The sequence below is a fragment of the Gallus gallus genome, chromosome 5 (assembly GCF_016699485.2).
Source record: "Gallus gallus isolate bGalGal1 chromosome 5, bGalGal1.mat.broiler.GRCg7b, whole genome shotgun sequence".
NCBI classification, from domain to species: Eukaryota; Metazoa; Chordata; class Aves; order Galliformes; family Phasianidae; genus Gallus; species Gallus gallus.
In genome coordinates this window covers 2,157,088-2,178,401 of record NC_052536.1, presented here as the reverse complement: position 1 = coordinate 2,178,401, position 21,314 = coordinate 2,157,088, and the positions used below count along the sequence as shown (strand labels likewise).

Below are 21,314 nucleotides of genomic sequence, written 5' to 3'. Positions count from 1 at the left end.
CAAATAGAGAATTTTCTCATGGACAAACTTTTGCAGAATTCTCAGAAGCTCTAAAATGAATTCTATTACCACATATGTGAATTATATTCCCTCTATATTAGCTTTTCCAATTGGCAATGATTACTATTAAAATTATCCTTTTAGAACTCTACTTCTCAACTTATGCTGATTATGCTGATTTGGACAAATTTTGTAACACCACAATCAACTCTTTTGTGCTCAGGTATAGATGACCTGCTCCAGATAAAAACATCATAATGCTCTCCAAGCATCAAAGCATCATGGGTTGACGGTTGGACTAGATTACCTTAGTGGTCTTTTCCAACCTTAATGATCATGAAAGAGCCTGCCAATTCAACACCTAATCACGAAGTCCTCCAGTAAGACTCAGTGAATTTTTGGAAGTTGCTGAGTACGACACTCAGCACTGTGCATCAGCAGAAGGGTAATAACACTTGAAATTGTTTCAAACACCACAAAAAAGGAAGCCTGGAAGACTGCACAGAGGAAATGGACCTGGGGGTATTGATTGATGCTCGACTGAACATGAGCCAGCAGTGTGCCCAGGTGGCCAAGAAGGCCAATGGCATCCTGGCCTGCATCAGAAATAGTGTTGCCAGCAGGAACAGGGATGTAATTGTCCCCCTGTACTCAGCACTGGTGAGGCTGCACCTTGAGTACTGTGTCCAGTTTTGGGCCCCTCACTGCAAGAAAGACATTGAGGCCCTGGAGTGTGTCCAGAGAAGGGCAACAAAGCTGGTGAGGGGTCTGGAGCACAGGCCTTATGAGGAGCAGCTGAAGGAGCTGGGATTATTCAGACTGGAGAAGAGGAGGCTCAGGGGAGACCTTATTGCTCTCTATAACTACCTGAAGGGAGGTTGTAGTGAGCTGGGGGTCAGCCTCTTCTCTCGTGTGACAGTGATAGGACTACAGGGAATGGCTTCAAGCTGCGCCAGGGAAGGTTCAGGCTGGATGTTAGGAAATACTACCTCTCTGAAAAGGTGGTCAGGCACTGGAATGGGCTGCCCAGAGAGGTCGACTCTGGAGGTGTTTGAGGAACATTTGGATGTTGTACTGAGGGACATGGTTTAGTGAGAACTGTTGGTGATGGGTGGATGGTTGGACTGGGTGATCCTGTGGGTCTTTTCCAACCTTGGTGATTCTATGATTCTATGAAAATATTATAAAGCTCACAATCTTTTCCTCTCTTTGAATAAGCAGAAAATCACAGCATAGGAACGGATGCATGATAATGTATCGTGCTTACAGCAAAATATGGTACTTTAAAGTTTGTAAGGTATGTTTCAAGTTCATTATTTCCCTTTTCTTACCAGATCAGATCATAGGTATCACAGAAATTAGGGCAGGGGGTTAATTTTTTCTGATTTTTACTGTAACTGCTTTTTTTTTTTTTTTTTTTTTTTTTTTTAAAGCCAGAAAAACTAGTTTAAGTGATCAGTGTGTGAAAGCTGACACCACACACCAGAGTGGTCTTTTTTTCAGGACCTGGGTTACTTATCTACATTTATCTAGTTATCAAGCCATTAGCCCAATTAGCATTTCTTGAGGTATGGATTTAGATACGTTTTTCTTGTTGCATTTTCCTCGTGTTATTCAAATCTCATTTCCGGATGCTCCATTCAAAGAGAGCAACTCAACATAGTTAGGATAGAAACACTGCCTTCTAGTTTCCTTCTTTTTGTATGGTTGGAAGACTTTGGGATGGCTACCTTTCAATGCATGAACATCAGTAGGTTTGTAACACATTCTCAATGTGACCATTTCTTTGTCTCAAGTTTCTCTAAAATCATTTCATGAAAACATCTCCTATGCTCATGCATCTTGGAAGAGAGCATCGGCAAGAAACAACAAGCAACAGCCAACAAAACTATCCCAACATCATCCCTCACATGTTGTCATTAGTACCTCACTTCAAATACCTTGTCTGGAATTGTATATTTACACTGTACAGATTTGAGAGCAGGAAATACAACTACTTGCTAGTAAAGACTTTATTCTAGCTTTGGTTGACTATGAAATGCTCCTGTGCTTTCCCTTTCCCCACTTCACATCTTTAAGAACAGTACAATCTCAACACAGCAAACTGCACTACAGCAAGTCCTCTCTCTTGTCTCTCTTCAGTTCTACTTCATCTCCCACACACACTTTTTCCACGTTGTTTTCCCCAGCCTTTGAAATGCTGCATATTTACCCTCTAAGCTCCTTGGCCAGAGATGTTTGCTTAATGGTAAACAACGAGAACAGCACAGAAGCATGACTAAGGAATCAAAAGCAAAACATGGTGAAACCTGGCTTCCAGTTTCAGCAGAAACTCCACCCACCTGAAAGGCATGGATTAGGTGAAAGTGGAAAACTCTGCTGCAGGACACAGCAAGACATGCAGCACAGTAAATTTATTCACTAAGCTGTAAACAGATTGAATCCATCTTTGATCCAATGAAACTGGGAAATCATCTTGGTCCAGCAGTTTAAAGATGCTGCTGTTTTCTATTTAAAGGAATTGTTTCCTTTCCTTCTTTTGATCTCTGTATGATTACGAGAACAAGTTTATTACTGAAACTCCTCTTCCATCTCGTTTAAGTTAAATAAGTTATTTTCAAATGCCCACCAGGTCTTCATCTCTCTTTGCAATACACGTATGATGTAATGGCAAACTCTATGCAGTGCTGTATTAAAAGGTAAACCAACCAAGTCTCTGCAATGCTTGGGAAAAATTTACAGTGCTGCAAAAGCAATACAGCTATGTTAAGTGCTTAGCACGGTCCAACACTGGAACAGATTGCCCGGTGAGGTTGTGAATGCCCCCTCCCTGGAAGTACTTAAGGGCCAGGCTGAATGGGTCTGTGAGCAACCTGGTCTAGAGGGATGTGTCCCTGCCTATAGCAGGGGGGCTGGAATTGGATGATCTCTAAGGTCCCTTCCAACCCAAACCATTCTGTGATTCTATGATAATCAGAACAAGACACGGTGTCATGGTAAGGTAAATTCTGGTTCCCTTCTCTGGCTTGTTCAGAATCAACTTGAGAACATCTTCACATCACTGCTACCAAAGGGGACTACAATAATCAATGTCTATAAACATTAAGTCATGGCTGTATTTAGGGCCTGGTTCTCAGAGATGAACAAAATACATATTCTTCTGGAGATGGAGGTATTCAGCAGCTCTGAAAATCAGTTTCTTAGCAGAGACTTTCTTTTCTATTGTATGTCCTGTTCATTGAAGAGTAACTTACTGATTTTATCAGTAGACACTGACATGTTAGGGCTCTCTCCCTTTGATGAGCTGTCTTATTTGTCTGAACTCCCAGCTGCATGCGTTAGCTTCCAGCTCCCTCTTTAATTATCTGAAACCCAACTTCTGTACCACCTCAAATAGATGCAGTAGCTTAAAAGTTAAGCGCCTGCTATTTACAAGAACCAAAGCAGTGGATCACCTAAGAAGAAAAGTCCACATCCCTGTGCAGATGTGTACCAGTCCTTTGTGGCTTACCATGCAGGGGAATGCAAACCCTGGCACAGGCCACCATACTCAAGATAAGGCAAAAAAACCATATACGCAGCACTCACTATTGTCATGAGCAGTGAGGACTAATTGGGCAACAAAAAACCAACCCTGCAAGATGAACATGGTTCCATCACTCCCTGCTATCTCCATACCCCTAGCTGACAAGAATAGGATTTTTTGTGTTGTTGTTGAAATGAAAACAAAGTATTTTATGGATAATAATTTGCAGTTAATAGTACCTGGAATAAACAGTTTCAGTCATGGAAACTGAGGAGAGAAGCAGGTCACAGATACAAATCAAGGAACTGTAAACAAACCCATACATCTCGGCTCCCAGTTCCCTCTTCCAATGGCTATGCTATTTGCAAGCTTCAGCTCATCTTCTGCTATAGGTCTGCATTCTTTTGGATGCTGTGATAGTTGTGGAGGAGGAAGAGAAACTCAACAACACAGATTTTGATCTCTTAGAGGTGTTTCCAAGAATCTGATCCATCAGAAGATATAAGTCAAATGAGTTTCTATTTTTTTTTCTTAGTTTAAAACTTAGTCACGTCTCCTTTTTCCTCCTTTTTTTCTTCTCAACAGTATTACAATGTTGAGATATTAACAATTGTCAAAAAAATATCTGAGTTGCCTACGTTATTCTCCCTGTTAAGATAATGAATAACATGCTTGATATATCTTAACTCCTCTCAACTTGTACAGGACTTGCATTAGCAGTTTCAAGCACACTGATACACAACCAGAGGCTAACTGGGAATCTTTAATGTAGGCTCAAATATGCACTATGGCAAGGGAACAAAGAGTAATATATGCTTGCACCACAGTCCTGCAGGCAGAGTAAGACTTCACAGCAACCACACTTCTACATTAGAAAAGGTATTAAAAGCAAATTTAGGGTCCAGTTACGAAAAGAAAGGAGAATAAAAGAAGAAACAGAAGAGAAAGTTGTCTGTCCTTCCTTCTCCTCTATCTGCTGCAGTGCTAAGTCACTGCAGGGCAGCAGCTTTGACATATATACATGTAGGCTGCTGATGGACATAAAATTTATCTTCTTATGAAGTGCTGCCAGAAAGCCTGAAGTAACGTGCAGCCCCAGAAGTTTAAAATAATCTATTTCATTTGCCTAGTGCATGTGCATTTCCGATGGGAGTGTAAATAATCTTCAACCTTCATGCTGACTTAATTAAATTCTAATCTTTGAGAAAAACATAACAACCTTTTCTAGAGCTAGAAGGAAAAATCCCATTTACTAATGCATGTTTTCTGCACAGCAGTCCTGTTATGAAGGAGAAAAAACACTCGTTGCCATAACATCACAGCAGAGATTCCACGGATTACACACACACAGGAAACATTCATAAACGCCACATACGATATGGTGGTTACTGCTGCTTGACATTTCCTTTTCAGCAACAGCCACTGCATCGAGGGCTGTGCATGGGTTCAGTTGGTCAAGTACATGAGAAAGGGGAAGGTTGTAAAGACACATCAAAAATATTAGCATGGGCAAATTTAGGAACCTGGAGCACAGTTTTGATGCAGCATGGTACTTAGCATTAGTCAAAACAACAATTCTTTGCATTCTTACTGTTTTTCTCAATCAGTTTCCAAGTTTTTCAGCCTGCATTGCTGAAAGGCTGTAAAGACAGCTGCAAATTAGAGCAAGGTTACTGTATAATGGAAAAAATATTCATGCATTTAATTATTACTCTGTCAAGAATACTATCTGTGAAGGCATGAATAAACAGTTCATCCAACTTAAGACAATAATATTGATTGCAGGGGAAAATAATAAATATCAGGGTTACTCTTTTAGCTTACCTGTGCATCTAAGTTTTTACGGGAGGAGGCAGGTGTGTTGGCATAAGAGCTGATAGAGGAGCTGGTGTTAATGTCATCAGTGCTGAGATTATCTATGGTGTCACTGATCCCACTGCTGACAGAGCTGCTGTCATCCCAGCTGGGGAAAAAACAACACAACAAAGGAAGAAAGCATGGTCAAAAGACAAAACATAATTCAAAAGAAAATTATTACTTCTCCAAGCCTTATTCTACTGCTGGTTGCCAGATGAAAATAGCCTGCTCATTTTCATAACTTATCTTCATTACAGAACAAGGCTAAGTTCATACAGCTCATTGACTATGCTGTTGCCACACAGCCTACCCTGTGTCATTGTGATGTTGGCAGCACCAATGATGTAATTTTTATCACTGGCTCACTGAAAGTGTGAGCAAACAAACCTTGAAGTGACCCTTGGAACGATGCCCACAGTTCCACACAGGGGAAGGTGCTGGCAGCAAGGTATGTGTGGGATGGTGTAGCACTCACACGCACAGCCACGATGTAGAGATGGAATGCAAACACAAGCATCTCAAAGAAGTCTTTTGTACTTGGATGTTGCGAATGCAACCTAGATCTACAACTCACAGCATCAGTGGTATCAGAAATGTTTATAAAATAGGCAGTTGCTACCAACTGAAAGTTTGAAATAATACCATTGTCCAGACAGCACATAACCCTCCTGATCTGTACAACACATTACCTGCAAGCCCAATACCCAGCCAGTCCCTGAGCAGCAGAAGACCACCCAATGAACTCCTCCTTTTTCAAACTTTCCTTCTGCATGATGCCATGTGGTACAGAATATCCCTTTGGCTACTCCCAGCTCCTTGTGCCCCCCAGCCCCTCGCTGGCAGGACAAGAGGAGAAGCTCAGAAAACTGAAATGGCCTTGGCTCTGTACAGCGCTGCGCAGTAACACCCAGAAACATTGGTGTGTTATCAACATTGTTTTTCTCCTCAAACCAAAACAGAGCATCATACCAGACAGGATGAAGAAAAACAACTCAGTCCTAGCTGAAACTAAGACAAGACACAACAGCAAACTATGGCTGGAAACTCATAAATACAGATGTTATAGATTTTTCAGGAAATTCAGGGAATTTGCACAGCTCTACCAGCAGCACATCTTGCATGGAACATCAGCAGCAATAGGGAAACTCACTGTGTGCCTGCAGAAATGGTTACTGCTTGCAGCTGCTTTTCCCTACTGCTTTGTTTCAAGTAATGGTCCTCACCAACCTGCCAGCAGAGTCATTTGTGGGAATTTTTCCTGCATCATCTCAGATGCAGCCAGCTTGCCTGCTCACATCAACATTTAAACAGCCTGACTGATGTTGCCCTGGGGAACCCTTGCATTGCTGGCCCAAACTGTACCCTGCAGCAGGACAGGGACAGTGAGGGACTGGTGCCTGCCAGGGCTCAGCACCACCAAGCATTCCATCAGCCCCACTGGTCTCTATCAGTGGTGAAGCTATGTTTCCAAGGATGGCTACAATCTTTTTCTAGATTTGCCTTTCCCTATACATTTTTGAAGAGGACGCTGATCTAATAGAAAACACAGGTAGAAGCTAAAAGGAAGTTCATAACACAACTTTAGATTCCTTGCAGCTGGCCAAACCAGTCAGCCAGCTTCTACGTGACAGCTTTCAATTTTTAGAAACAGACCCTATAACTGATATTAGACATCACAACCTGTAACATTGAGCTGCTTCAATTCCTCGTCTGCCAGCACGATGGCATTCGGTTCTCATTCCTAAAAAGCTACCCAATATGCATTTCAGATATTGCAAGTTACTCTTCCAAATGGGGGGAGGGGGGGGGAATTCTTTATCTTCATAATGAACAGAAATGTTGCATAGCTTAGCATTCACCACTGGTAAGCCATCACAGGCCCCAGTTCATCAGTGTCTAAAAAACACATCTCATCTCAATTGCAAGCAGTTTTACTGCTATCAGCCAGTCCCATCGACTTCAGTTGGGCAGTCTCGGGCATTATGGAAATATGTATGTGCCCTTTTGAACTGGGACATGCTGAATGGCAAAGGTGGAGGCACGCATCTGAATGCACTGATTGCTGTGGCTTCCCCTTAAAATAGATCCTGGGCTTTACATCTTTCATGTGCTGATGGATGCTATGGCCACTCAAAGTTTGCATTTTCAAGGGTGCTATCTATTGCTAGGTTTAAAAAGGAGGCTGGAAGATAAGCAGTAAGGCTCTTGCAGGCATGCTGATCACACCAAGAAGCAATACTGATGCCGATAACTGTTCTGAGAAGCCAAGCATCCACCACCCATAGGCAAGATACTGTTACATTACAAGCTCTTCACCCCAATAAGTGCACCGCTCTGTTTGGTGCAACGCACAACGGTGCAGGACACCGCATCTGTCACCAGATGGATGCATCTCCATTGCACACTGTTCTCACAACAACTCCGAGGGCTCTGCATAAATTTGTTCACTTCTGAGTTGGAGCCTTGATGGTTAAAGCCAAAAGAAAGGATGCAGAATGGGGAACCCAACAGCCCTTGTAATTACAGTACGCTTGGCTCCCAGAGCCGTGATAACATCTTTGTAATTTAGCTGGTGCAATTAATAATGGCACATGTCAGCAAAAATCTACTCAACCATGACCTGAAGCCGGAATGTTTGGGCTTTCCTTTCTTTATTTGATCAGTTACCTGAAACTTTACTTTGATTACTGAAAACTACATAAAATCTTCTAAGTGTATTATACAGGGAAATCATTCAACCACTCTCTTAAAAACTATTCCCACTACTGAAAACAGCTGAAGCAAATGATGTCAAACAGCTAGTAAAGACATATTTTCACAGATGAGATGAAGGCAAGGGCGCAGCAAAGCTTTAACCAGTGCTAAAGACTGGGTGGGGAAGTTTACCATCACAGCCTAATGCTAGCACTTCTGCCTTCCTATGGAAGGTAGAGCCTCTTCCTCCTCATGCTGTCTCTTTTTTTTGCAGTAGAAGTGGGCTTTCATGTTATCAGTTAGTTACTCAAAGCACGCCAAGCGGTCTCCTGCTCCATGCAAGCCCAGCAGCACCCCTGATCAGAGGGAGTGGGACCCTGCAACTCACCCTTCCCTCCCCTCCCCTCCCCATTCCCGGCTGCTCACCCTAAGGTGACTAACATCTTTGCTAATATGGATCGCCCACATAAAGCACTAGGTCAACTACTCCAAGCTGCTTTTTCAAACAGGTTTGCAATGTGGTTAGGCTCAGACCTGTGTTTTTCTACAGTCTATCAGCACTTTCCCATCTTGCATAATCATCATCCACAGAATTGGGTCTTCTTTTGTCAGCTTGGAGGGCACATGAAACTGTCCGAAGCCACCCTGCAGTCCTCAGGACATATCCCTCACTGCAGAAACATTTGCAGTTTGCAAGTCCAAAGAAAAACGTCATTAAAACACAACTCAGTAAAGCTATTGTTAAAGGCTGGAAATCCACCCTTTGCTGCGGATGGGTGTGGATTCTAACATTGCTGGCTCTTCATTCAAAACCAAAATTACAATGAGCTGCTGAAAAATACATTTGTCAAAGACAGGGCCTTGGGGCTCTACAATATTTCAACTGGAAACATGGTAATTATCCTCATCTACCTAAAAATTTAACTATTTATTAGTTGATAGGAGAACAAAAAAAATAAGATCAAGGTGTAAAATGATGGAAACTTTGCAGTGTCTTCGAAGAACTAAAAGGAAAAATTAAAAAGCCAGAAAAACGTAATTGTGCTATAAAGTGAGAGACTAAATACTGCAGTTTCCACTGTTTTCTTCTGGGATTTCCTATAATACTGACATCACTGTGTCAGAAATCCAAAAGCCATATGCAGCCCCTTCCGTGGTTCTCCTCTCAGATTGTTATAAAAGGTGACAAATAACTGTTTGCAGAAGAATGTACAGCAATCTACTTCAAAAACAGCAAATTCAATTAATATATTTCACAGGGTTATTAATCGTCCACCATCTCCCAGTCTTTGTTACTCTCTTTTATTATGTCTTCATATGCATTTTGAAACAAAACGTTCTGTTTCTAACCAACGGTGGTGCTCAGGGACAGCACTCTTATCTTGAAACACGCTGAAAAGTGAGACCATCCAAACTGAAAAGTAAAACAGGGGAAGGGGAAAACAAATACAGATCAATTCCACCTGTCTTTTCTGGAGCAGATTCCAATCCCTACACAGCATTTCTGGCACCCAGTTAACCTCCTGGAGGTGTGCTGTGAGCTGTTCAGTGACCATTTGGTTTACACTGCAGCCAAGCTGAAGCACAGTGTTGTCAAGCTGTGTTTAGCATTCATCTAAGATAACATTTCAGAATTTACATTTAAATACCTAATTGTAAAAGAGACTAATTATCAACAGAAAAGTATCAATTTGGGTCCAAAAAATTAGGGAAGAAAAGAGTAGTAGAAGCTAGAAATCTGCATGTTCTTTTTGCTTAATTTTTTTATATCAGTGCGAATAACCCTTTAAAAAATAACACTAAATTTTATTTTGCCCTTAAATCTTGACAAACCATTGCCAAACTTCAAGCGAACACAGCTAAGTGTGCACACATAGGGGCTGCTAAACCCGTCTAATCTCAGTATATTCACCAGTTGACATACTCCAAAACTTCGTGAAACAATGTGACTTTCTACTGAAACTAATACTCTCTTGCCATGTAGCACAAATTCCAATGACAATCTCTTTTGCTCCAAGACACTTCAGTTACTCGCTATCTACAGCCGCTAAACAGAGCAGTCCCAGGACTGCATTAAATTGCAAAACGCCTGGCTGGTGGAACTTGTTTTCTGGCGATTGTTCAGAACAATTGTCCCTATGGCACTACGCAGCCTCGGGGTGAGGTGATAAATCAGAGCCTTTGACCCAAATGCTGGATGAACAGTACGTCCCAGCTTGCTCTGAAGAATCCAACTCAAACACTGTAAGCAGCTACAGACCCTTGTTTCCTGGGCTCGAAACTGTATTTGCAATGTCTTTCCTCTTGGACTGCCCCATCCGAAGCGTTCCTGTGCTTTGTAGGCATGACCAGTCCCAGAAGAAAATATCACTGTGAAGCATACAGCCCAGCAATGAGCCGGTGACTCCCCAGTGGTCAAGTCAAAGCTGCTGGGTAGACGGCCAGCTGAGATGACCTTAGCAGTCTGTTCCAACCTCAAGGATTCTATGATGACCCTATGATTCATCTGAGGACTCGGCTCAGCTCTCCGTGCTCCGCTCTCCAGCAGCAGAGCCAGGAGTCCACAGCCAAGCACCAGAGGGACACACAGATGCAGCTCACAGCTGCAGCATGCTCTTCTCTCCCTTTGGCCCCGGCCAAAGCTCTCTGGGGCCACAGGGATGAGGCCCAGCGCCCAGAGCTGATATCTGGGAGATCGGTCCCCTTCCAGCACAAAGGCACTCTTTAAGTCACAGCCCCAAGAAGGCACTGACTGAAAACACCAACGGGCTTTCTGACACAGGTCTGCCATCTGAATGCTCCTCCAGAACTGAATGCAGCGGGTGAGAGCTGAGCAGGTCACAAGCAGCTCCTGTTACCTGGCAGCCTGCTTTAGGAAACAAAGGAAAGACTCATAGCTCCAAAACAAAATAAAAACGGGCTGGAACACAACGAAGAAAAAGGAGAGATTAGTTAAATTCTTAGAGCACTGACGTAACTGAACAGGGGAAGGAAAGGAACGAAGGATAGCGTGGAAACAAAAGCATGCAGCAGGCATGTCAATTCCTTGCAGCGAGCAGCCCTCAGAGCAGCCCAGCCTGCCCTAAGCCCTGCAGCCGCATACCCTGGGCCAGGCTACCTGCCTGCAGCCCTGGCACCCACATGGCAGAGGCAGGAGATGGCTGCGTCGCTCCCCAGTCTGCGTGTAATTCCTCCTGCCCGTGTTCCAGCTGTAACGTAAATGCATCTCCTGTAAGGTCAGCACATGGTAATCGTAGGAACACGCAGCACAGAATGATCAGCTGAAGACTTGAGAACAATCTGCCGTCACTGCTGAAGCACTTCGTTACTCAGAACACACCTCGAAGTTTCTACATGAGTGAACCAAGGCAGAAACATGAGCAGAGGGAACAAATGCCGCCTGCAGCATTGCTGGCAGCCACGGCACCAGGACTGCAGGCACTCACTGCCACTCTCCCATCAGGAAAACAGAAAGACAGTATCTGTCCTTCTTAGAACAGACCTGCAACACACTCACTTACGGCAGGCTTTAAAATTAAGTTTATTTGAAAGAAACTGCAAAGAAGAAAAAGATGTAATAACCTTCAGAGACAAAGAGTTCATCAGGAAGCCAACACAAATTTGCACAGGAGTGAGAGCTGCACAGTCTGTCCTGAAACGCAAGTGCAGCCTGTGCTGCGGTAATGGCCAGAAACAGCCTCACTCACGCCTTTGTCTCACTCTTGCAGAGAGATCTTTCTTTCGCTCAGAGAGCAAAGGAGTGTTACAATATAACAAAGCCCTATAGTTTCCTGCGACTAAAACTGTGACATGGAAAGACAACCAGTTAGACTGCAACCTATTAAATAGTCAATAAAACTCAGAGAATCCCGGAGTAAAGCCAGAAAAAAAACCAAACACAGCAGAAGCTGTCAGTTCTCACATATGGGCTTTCTGATTATTTCATCAAAATACTTGTAATAAAATAAAATACACTGACTTCGTGTATTCGGCAAGCCCGATGAAATACAGAACGCAGGGAGAAAACTTCCCGCATTTACTGTGTCCTCTAACACGTTTCCATTGCTGCCAGAATTTAAATGCTAGTCCTACTCGCACAGAGGTGTAACACAACACATACAATGCTTTCAAAGTGCAGAAACTGTCTTACCTTGCAATATTCCTTGGCCAAAGCACTTCTCCACCTTGCTGCCCAAGAAGAATCCCAGGAAAGGGGCTTAGGTTTACTTTACAGGTTGATACCTTCATTAGGCTACCATCTAACACTCCACAAAATGAAACAGCTTGTAACTTGACTATCTAGGCAGAGGCTCTGCAAATTTGGAGGAAGGCTGTTTTTCAACAGCACTCAGCATCCAGCAGATCTGAAAGACACTGGCAAGTAAAGCCTAGCTAGAAGGTGATCATCAGAAACTTCCTCTAGAAAGAAATCTGATCCCTCAACAAAATTAACCTCTGAAGTGCTGGAAAAGTGAGAGGTCAAGGCTTTCCACTGGTACTAGGTCATCTGTGAAAAGCTGTAACCTGATGGCAGTAAAATAGGCAGACTGGGTGCCTCCAGATCACATACCGTAACGTATGAAGTAAAAGCCCATGTCAGCAATCCCGTACTTGAAGGTACTAAATGACAGTATTTGATCTCAGCTCAAAGCCTACAGTCTGTAAAAGTGTATTTCCTAGTCTGTTTTTATAGTCTCACGGACCGAGTCAACAACGTGACCGCTAAAATAACTATTATTTGCTTTATGAGAATGCAGCAGCATAAAACCAGATGACATACTTCAAATGTTTTAACATCAAATATTTGGAATACTGGTAAAATACAAATGTTACACATATTTCAAAATGTTACACATTTCCAATACAGATCTGCTGGTAAAGACCTTGATATCTTTATTTCTCAATAAAGAAACTGGGACAAGATATGTAAGATTTCTCTGTTCAGGGATTAAATATACTAATCCTTGTTCACAGATGTAAAGCAAGGGACCTGCCACTTTCCTTTAATTCAAGTAGAATAAAGATGGGTATTTATACATATTTGATTAATAAAAATATACCATTTTGAGTACACAGAACTCTTATTTTAGCCCAATAAAAATGCTCCCTGGCAGTATTCTTCCTGTATCTCTGCGTTTTGCTGTATATGTGGGATTTTTTTTTCTAATATGTGAAACTATGCCAGCTCTATTTAGAATCATAGAATCATAGAATTGCTCAGGTTGGATTACCAACCATACTACCCTACCCAACCTAACCATACTATCCTTACTCTACAGACCATCTGCTAAATCATGTCCTTGAGCACCACATCCAAACAGTTCTTAAACATATTCAGGGATGGTGACTCAACCACCTCCCTGGGGAGCCTATTCCAGTGCTTAACAACCCTTTCTGTAAGGAAGTTTTTCCTGATATCCAACCTAAACCTCCCCTGATGCAACTTGAGGCCATTTCCCCTGGTCCTGTCACCGGTGAGAAGAGACCAACCCCACTTTTGCTGCAATCACCTTTCAAGTATTTGAAGAGAACAATAAGGTCTGCCCTCAGCCTCCTCTTCCCTGGACTAAAGAGCCCCAGTTGCTTTAGTCACTCCCCTTAGGTCATATTCTCCAAGCCCTTCACAAGCTTTGTTGCCCTTCTCTGGGGGCAATTTACTGTGGGAAGCAGAACTTAGAGGCACAAATTACCCTTATGCTGCAGAAATGTAGCATACAAACATCAGAAAACCTGTGAGACAGTGAGAACTGGACAGCTGGTTGCCTACAACCCATGTAGACTCACCATTCATTGGGTCTCCAGCATGCTAATTGGCTCAGAGCAGGGGGTAGCACCTTCAGACACAGAACAGGAAATATCCCCCAAAAGTACCCCCCCCCCCCCCAATTTCCCCAAAGGAAAATACTATAAACAGAAGGGGGGAATGGTGATAGTAATGTCAGTGATACAAAACACAGTGGTGTTGGATAGCTATGCCTAGTTGAGAATGGAAGGCAGCACTGGAACTTGAAGTAGAAGAGGCCAGGAGCTCAAGGCTGGATGGAGAATCAAGGTTCAACATCACAGTGAGCAGAAGGGTGCTGGTGAGAGAAACATCAAATGTGGATGTGTGAAGAGGAATACAAAGAACTTGACTCTTGCTGAAGTCTACAGTTACTAAAATTGACTAATGCACTAACATCCAGTCATAAGGGAAATGCATGTCCATCCCCATTATTACAGAAGGACTTGTTCAGTAAGTAAGAAGCTACACTACTAATCCAGCCAGGGTAGGTTGCCATTGTCCAGGCCACTGGTAAGCAAGTGTGTCATGAAAAGGGGATGGGCAGCGATGACAACATCAGGCTGCAATCCTAGCCTCACCTCAAGAAAACCATCAATCATTCAGCCGGAAGCCAAAGAGAAGAGAGGGAAAGAATCAGCAGAAGTCAACCACACCAATACACTTATTAACTGGGTCCAGCTTGGGTATCTTATCTTAAATAAGAGGCGTGTTTTAGCATAATGCTGTACTTTTGGTTGAAAGAGTTAAAATGCAAGTATTCGAAGGTTATAAAATAAAGATTTTGCGCAGAAATTCTTCTGCCAAAACCTTCAAATAAATGAGTTGCAGTCTGAGCTTGCTTTTCTATTCCGGAGTCTATATTTTAGTGGCCATGATGTTACTATAGCAACAAAGACAACTGATAATTTAGAGGCTGGTGGATGTGACAACTTGCAATTTGGAACAATACTAACAATAAAAGTGGCTTCAGAAAAGCATCATTTAACACAAATGTTTGTGTTTTAAAATGAAAAAGGTCTCTCATTTAGTATCTTTTTGCAGCTGGACTATTATCTATATTAAGTTAGTCTAGTGGTGAATGAAAGATACCTTCTGCTTTTGACCCTTCTGCTTTTTGGTACGTTTGCATCTTGCAGTGCAGTCATCCCATCCCCTTCACAGTGCGTATGTGCCTACATGCAAAGCTGCAGATGTCACTAGCTTTGTAGAAGATCAGACAGGAGTCACATAGCTTTTTAAAACAAAAGTATTTATTATCCACAATAAAAGCGAGGGCAAATTTACTTATAGACTCACCTCTGCCGAGTTTAACTGCACTCAAGGTACCCTTTCTAACAAATCTCTTGAACTGCCCCTCATTCATTACTATAATCATGGAGCAGTTACTAGAAATAACTCTTAGATATCACAGGTACTTAAAAGAGTCACAACTGGAATAGAAAGGCTTTCTTCTAACCTCCAACATCCTTCCTGTCTTCACCAAAAATCTCTCCCCAAATATGGCGTTTCTTAATTATCTGCTTAGAGAGTTGTATAGAAAATTAGCACCTGACTCAAACTAGTGGGTAAAGGCAGCAAGAAATGGTCTAACCCCAAAAATGATGAAATCTGAAGCAGCAAGCTAGGGAAAGAAAAGAATCAGAACATCCCATCTTTTAAATCAACAGCTACAAGTAAAAACAAAATCACAAGATTAAGGTACAGTGTTGCTCTCTATACACTAATCTACAGCCCCATTGTCTTCCTTTTCCTGGCAGCCCTTCCGCTGCAAAGGAGGAGGGATTTTGCAACATAATACCTATAACACTAAATACAGAGGGGTATTTCCAGATGAATTTTACATGTAGTAATAATCATAGTTTTATGGGTCAGGAAGTTCAGAAGATTAGTGCGTTATGGCTGCAGTTTATAAAAGCGTTTGTGTTAGAACTCCTGCATAGCAATCGGGTGAGATAAGCTGTGAACAGCTTTACATTAACTTCTTTTATGGTAGTTAAAGTTTGAGAGAAGTAAAGAGACCCCAGGTATTAATTTATCTAAAGAACAGCTGCTTAGAGAAGACTGCAAAGTGTCCTAATACTCAGCGTAATAAAATCATTGCACCTCCAATTGCTTGTTCATTTTCTCCCCAGTTGTGTGCTCTTTCCGTTAACGTAAGGAAGAACCATGTGCAAACCCTGAACGGAGCTAAAACTGTACGCAGAGAAGGAAAAAAAAAAAAAAAAAAAAACCTATCAAAGAAATCTGTGATTTGATTTTTATTTTAAAAAGCCCAAAACCATGATTACAGGTTTGTATTCTAGGCTAAAGCAACATGAGTCTTGTTTCATTTCAAGCTCTCCCTAAGAGAACACCAAAATGTCTGAAAATCAGGTTTTCCTGCAATATCTTAACTTCCTCTATGCTTTTATTCTCATCAGCTGAAATATATACATATGTATCAGTTACGAGCTTATAAAACGTCTGCGTTTGATGACTGCAGTGACTATAAAGGTAATGCAAGGAGCATAGACTGTAAAGACATTGCATTTCATGGTCTTTGTAAGCTGTTTTATAATGTGTGGTATGAAGCATCTGTCACATTTCACCATGAAAGGGACTCCACTACAACTGGGTAAAACGATGTCTTAAAATAATCACAGCTAAAATTCTATGGATGAACACAATTGACCTAAGTGTTGTGCCAAAGTAACCTCTAGAGGAACACTGGAATCAATATAGTCAATAAGAATGGTAGCAAATATTCCCCAGCAGCTCTAATGCTGTGAAGTTGTGGTTTCTCATTATATTTCTGAAAGGAGCAGGGAGCCGGAAGAAGTAGGTCTGGAAAAATGAAGCTCCATTTTTCAATTCCTTTCATTCTGCTGAATGAAGGAGGTGTGGTATTTGCATCCCAGTGAAAGAAGGATGCTATGAAATACTCATCTTCACATTCTGCAAGGGTAAGAGTCTTCTCATCTTAGAGAATTGCCAGAAAGCAGACAATTATACTATGGTGGTGCTGTATGGAATTTTTAATGTTTTTAATAAGTAAACATATGTAGCACAGAATACCTCAGGATTTTGTTAAAATTCCTTACATTGGTAGTACTGTGGAGAAGAAAGTAAAGAAGCACATACACATGCAATGCACAGGAATTGACATTTTTAAAGTCCCAGTTGAATGTGAAGTCAAATCCATGCAAAACTTCACATGACCAAAAGTGTAGGGATTTCAGCCTCAAAAAGACTTCACAGACAGAAAAGCCAAATTTGAATAGGATTAATGACTTGGAATAAGATTAATGCATTGATAAGGTGTTATGGAGATGGCATAAGGCAGACTTAGCAACTAATTCATCTAATGTTATCAATGGATTTCCTGAATCCAAACGTGCATATATTTTTGTATCTAAAATGTTTTCCATATATAGCAAATAAATTACATGAAAAATAAACAAGTTGAAAATATATGTAACAGAGCAAATTATTTGTAAGTACAGTCTATATAAAATGAAAACAATCTTATCTTAAAACACAAACAGCCCATGTAATGAAACAAAAGAATGAACAAAATGGCACGATTGTTCTCCTCCCAAGGATCTGTTAAGAGGCTTTGGGATGGATATGTGACAGATGTTCATGTATGATTTACAGTTTGCTTTCTGAGCTTTCCAGCATAATGTCTTCACCAACAAACATTACTGTATATACGAGAAGCTATACAAATGCATAATCTAGGTGCAAGTGTTTCTATAGCTACAATGAGCCTAAAAAATGTTTGAATCACAAGTTCTTTGCATTTCTACTTGGGCCTGAGAGGATGCACTCAAGAAGAACATGCCATGTGTAGTGCCAACAGAGCTACTCTTAACATAGTGCTGTACAAACAAGCAGGCCTCCAAGGAGCTACACGACGGAAAACTCCAACATGACTTGATTTACCTTCCTCCCACATTGCCCCTTCCAAAAATACTAAAACATTAATCAGCGGCAAACATTACCCATCTGAGGACATGCACTGTGAAAGCACTGCTGTCAGCCATGTGCATCTTAAGTCAAATCCAGCTCAGTTATGATCAATAGTTAGTCCAGCCTAATTGCTTTGGTCTCCTAATTAGATATATCTCAATATTTATAGCTGTTTATAGCCGCTGTGGCTGTTAAAAAGCTAATATATCCCACTAGAAAAGTAAGTCACTTATCTTAATTAAAGTGGAACTATTAAATCAAGCTAGTAACATTACAGCTTGATTTTTAGTGTTTGCAAGTCCTCTGTATTACTGAGTGTATAAGCACTGGAACCATGTAAACACTTCAACAGAGTAATGGGCAAAGAACAAAGATGCAAACTCCCATCTTCAACAAAAATTAACTTTGCTTTGATAGTCCATCGGCATTTTTCTAATAAAACAAAGGGACCTGCTTTACCCACGCCACATGAAGAAGTTTCAAAGACCACATGTGAGCCAGAAGACTTGCCTTTTGCCCAGATTATCTTTTAAAATCTTTCCTCTGTTTTAAACACTGTTTCCCATGTGCATTTTCCCATGTGCATGTGATTGCTTTTGTCTTGTTCTTACTACTGCTGCCTGTCAAATAGACTAATTTGCCATTTCCAAATTCACAATAGGCTACCAACATAGTATTGATCTGCAGATATTTCTCATCCTTGTCATTGTTTTCTTATGTCTGGCCAAGAAAACCATTGAGTTGGTTTTCCGAACATCTTTATAAAATAAAACGTAACTGAAACCTGTGATCTACAACACAGCAGCCATAACTGGTGCATACTTTTAACCAAAAGGCCTTCCTAGCTCAGCATTCTATGACTTCGTGAGTAACGCAGACAGCTCCTCAGAATTCCATATTTTTGCTCATTCAAAGAAATTCTTAAGTAAGCAGCATGAAAACTTGCCCTTCACTATCTCATAAACATGCTGCAGTCAGGACTTGCTCACATGAACTTCTGACCTTTCCTAAGCACTGATAAAACAATAGTTTTACTGGAGGATACTAATGGTCCTACAGATTATTGCTGCATGTGGTTCATGTAGTCAACATATCAGCGTTAGGAGAGCATAACTGCAGGAAATCTCAGCCCACAGGGCTGCTCGGAACAAAAGGCCAACGTGTTTGCAGTAATGTTGGGAGCCTGAATATTTGTTCAAAACTATTCGCTTATACAGAAAGCTCTCTTCTCCTTGCAACCAACGTAAGCCTCAAAGTAACCCACATTCCCAGCACATGCTGGCTACACTGAGTGAACTTGAGCAAGTGGCATGTCTAAAAAATGATTAAAATCATTTAGTTTCTCTCCCGATGAGCAAATCCTTTTCACTGCAATAGATACTATGATAACTATAAGGCATGCAGAATGAGTTGCCACGGGATGTGAGAACACCAATGGCAATAACAACCGAATATTGATGTGGTGAGCTATTGCATTTAACAGCTATTTTCTTTTGAAACTGAACTACTAATTCCAAACATCTGTGCTTTATAGGGAAGAGATTATCTGATACCCGATACTGCTATCTGATATCCGAAAAATTAATCTGATAAGAACTTGTAAATTATATTCTTACCGTTTCTTAAAAGGTAAATATTTCTACTAGATGCCTTATGAAATACATTAAATACTTAGTCTGGAACGTCAGATGTCCACTCTTCTATTTTCCCAAGATATTGTGGGTTGGTTTCTTTATTTCTTTGTAAGAAATAAGCTGATCACAGAGCTCTGTGCCATCAATGTACCACCAGGAAAAGCAGTGTAGCTACAGGTACAGAAGGCATAGCTACGCCGTATTATGAAGCATGGTGTTAAGTGGGCAGTTGGGTTGGATGATCTTGGGGATCTTGGGGGAAGAAAAGAAAGCATATCTGGAGCCATACTTCAAATAGAGTTCACAGAATTCCAGCCTCCTAATGAGTCAGAAATGCTATGGACAGAAGATGCCAAGAACCAATCTAACACAAGCATGGCTCTGATTCCAATGTGTTCAAACCTTTTAAAAGGGCTAAATTTATTCTGGAAAACTTTGCATCCATGCGGGTACTGTCTGCCCACATTCCTGTACCTCTTCACAGCACCAGGTGTCACTTGCCCTTCCACAGCTGGTACAAAAGCAGTATAAAGCCATCAACCAAAGGCACAGTGATGTTCCTGATTCGGATCTGTGCAACTGATAATACTCAGCACAGGTTGCACAAGTATGCACCAAGTAATTATCTAACACTAGGTTAATTACCATCATGCAACACTACATTATCAGGCATCCACACACACTTTTGTTTCATTTATTTTCATTATAATCAGGTACCACGACAGATGTCAGTGCCAGAGGTGACACTGATCCTGGGTTCCTTCAGCAAACGTTTCTGATGCATGGTTATCTTCCGTGGGCATCCAGTTCAGTATGCCATTATTCAATGCATTATCTACTCACATTCTATAATTTTGCAATATTCATTAAAGTGACGCCTCATTTTGCAAATGAAAATGCAAAGGAAAAAACCTAACGTGTACATTACTGGCTATGTGCACAATGTAATTAACATACATATAATCTGTATGCAAATCATGTTATTGAAAATAGTGTCTATTATCATAACAAGTGCTTATTATTTATTGAGATGCAACTCAAGCAGGCATCCTGCTGGGGTCTAACATCTTTCTTTTAAACAGCACCATCTCCTTTTTTTCTTCGTTCACTCATTCTTCTCTCCTCTTGATGATTAACAGCACAGAAAACAGGGAGACTCCCTTCTGTGCCTTTGTTTAAAGTAGGAAATCTTCCACGTTTAATTGCCCTCAAGCATCTGATCGAGTTCAAAGCTTAGTGGCGCCTCTCCTACCATGCCGCATCCCCCCACCATCATCACTGATGCTGTTTCCTTGCTCCATTCCCTGCCCTGCGAGAGTCCTGAGGCTTCAGGATCTCTGCAAGGCTGTATAACCTCTAATTGCATTTCTGCAAGAGCAAAAATTGCAAAACCATTCCTTGCCCAGTAATTCCTTCCCGAGCCCCAGCCCTCCTGGGCTTTGTGCAGCGTGTTTGTTCTCTCTGAGGCTACACCCTCTGCTTCAGAGATGGCTCTGTTACAGTGATGAAATAATTACCAGGGGGGATGATTTCAATTTTTTATCTGTTTGCCAAAAGTGAGATGCTTGACCTGAAGTTTTCCAAGCTCCATGCCAACCTGAGGATGGACTCTGGTCTTAGTAATAGCAGCACAACCATTTCTGAGTAGCATTTTGCTTTCTCTCCTTTAATACAGTAGCTGAACTGCATAATCGTTTTAAAGACTGGGTCTTTTTGATGAAATATCATCAAATATTCCATTGGTTTATAAAAATGCAAGTCTTCAAAAAGTGAGGTTATTCCCTCGAAGCCTTTGCTAATTTTCGTAGTTAAATCATCCAAGGGGAAGTGGGAGTTCAAGGACTTCAACCTTAATTCTTTCCATCCC

At 41.4% G+C, this 21,314-nt stretch overlaps 1 protein-coding gene across 16 annotated transcripts in view; it reads right to left on the bottom strand.

Annotated features, from left to right (window-relative positions):
* Positions 1–21,314, bottom strand: part of NAV2 (neuron navigator 2) — a 306,190-nt gene that overhangs the window by 45,833 nt on the left and 239,043 nt on the right. For 15 of the 16 annotated variants that reach the window (XM_015286245.4, XM_015286247.4, XM_015286248.4 and 12 more), the window contains one exon: positions 5,351–5,489. In XM_015286245.4, the coding sequence (XP_015141731.1) occupies positions 5,351–5,489 (139 nt within the window). Of the gene's footprint in view, positions 1–5,350; positions 5,490–12,227; positions 12,461–21,314 lie in introns of those variants that run through there. The other variant, XM_040701521.2, reaches the window with a different exon arrangement.